The following is a 1,311-nucleotide window of genomic DNA, read 5'->3' as shown; positions in this document are numbered from 1 at the left end:
ACTGTCAATGAAGTAAATCCAAAGGGGAAAAGGCGAAACGCGTAGTCTTTTCCTGTTCATTATTTTCTGTCCGATTCTGTATCACAAATTCTCTCCAGCCTTCATTATTTCTTGCTCATGCTACCCTCAATACCGCGTGGACAGATAAGATATTCAGACGACCGATTTCGACATTAGTCTCACAGCCCACTATCTTGAACCTTCAGGACTTTCTTTCTTTCCTTTTCCTCCTTCTTCCTAAGATTTACTTACCTCGCATTTCCCTTTCCCTCTTACCGTTCTCTCCCCTAGCCCCTTCCTCCACCCTTCCTTTCGCCTTATCCTCTTCCTTACTTTCCCTGTAGTTTTCTCCCCCCGTCTTTTCATTTATCCCTCCTTCCTTTCTCCCTGTTCCCTTCCCCCTATTCCCTCCTTCCTTCCCCCTCCTTCCTTTCCCCTATTCCCTTCCTTCCTCTCCCCCTATTCCCTTCCTTCCTCTCCTCCTATTCTTCCCCCCCGCCCCGGCCCTGCTCTCCCCCAGCCACCGCCCTCTGACCCACGTGCGTCTCCGCCTGCAGGTCGCGCCGTCGGGGTCAAGATCACCAGCCTCCTCGTGCCGGCGATGGCGCTCGAGGGGGACGAGATCCACCTCCGCTGCGACTACGAGGTGGAGGGTGGGTCGTCCTTCTACTCCTTCAAGTGGTACAAGGACGACAGGGAGTTCTACCGCCACATGCCTTCGTCGATGCAGAGCCCCGAGGACCGCTGCGTCGAGGACAACCCCGTCGCGGGCGTCAACGTCGACGTGAGTAGCGCTGGGGTTGTCGACCTCCTGCGTGGGGTTTCCTTCGCTCTTGGGCTCTTCTTCTCATTCTTTCCTCTCCTCTCGTTCTGATTCTTTCTTTTGTTCTTTCTATTATTTTTTTTCTTCTTTCTACTTTTCTTTTCTTCTTCTTTTTCATTATCGTCTCCTTTCTTATTCGTTTCTTCTTCTTTCTACTTCCCGTTTCTTCCTTCTTATTCTCTTTCCTATTCTTCATTCGCCATTTTTCTTTCCACTCGCCTTTTTCTTCCCTTTTCTTTCCTTCTACTTCATTCTTATTACATTTTCTCTTCTCCCACCTCCTCCACCCCTTTCTCCTTCATCTTAATCACGAAAAAAAATACACTTTGAAGATGTAACAATTTTCCTTTAAAAAATTGAAAACGAGATAAAACGCCGACCATATTAAGCATCTTTTACGCAGGACGACAGCCTCTCTTATTAATGAGAAAGTCCGCTCCGTAGGCACTCGGCCGACTGGTGATAATAATTCACACATAAGGATGATA

The 1,311-nt window shown here is 48.4% G+C and overlaps 1 protein-coding gene across 1 annotated transcript in view; it reads left to right on the top strand.

Moving 5' to 3' along the window:
• Positions 1–560: 560 nt before the first annotated feature.
• LOC119589049 overlaps positions 561–1,311 on the top strand; it is a 43,862-nt gene continuing 43,111 nt past the window's right edge. The window contains exon 1 of the mRNA XM_037937625.1: positions 561–784. Coding sequence (XP_037793553.1) covers positions 602–784 — 183 coding nt within the window. The 5' untranslated portion in view covers positions 561–601. The remainder of the gene's footprint in view (positions 785–1,311) is intronic.

Source organism: Penaeus monodon, chromosome 25, assembly GCF_015228065.2.
Source record: "Penaeus monodon isolate SGIC_2016 chromosome 25, NSTDA_Pmon_1, whole genome shotgun sequence".
Classification (NCBI taxonomy): Eukaryota; Metazoa; Arthropoda; class Malacostraca; order Decapoda; family Penaeidae; genus Penaeus; species Penaeus monodon.
This window is presented reverse-complemented; position numbering and strand designations above follow the sequence as displayed.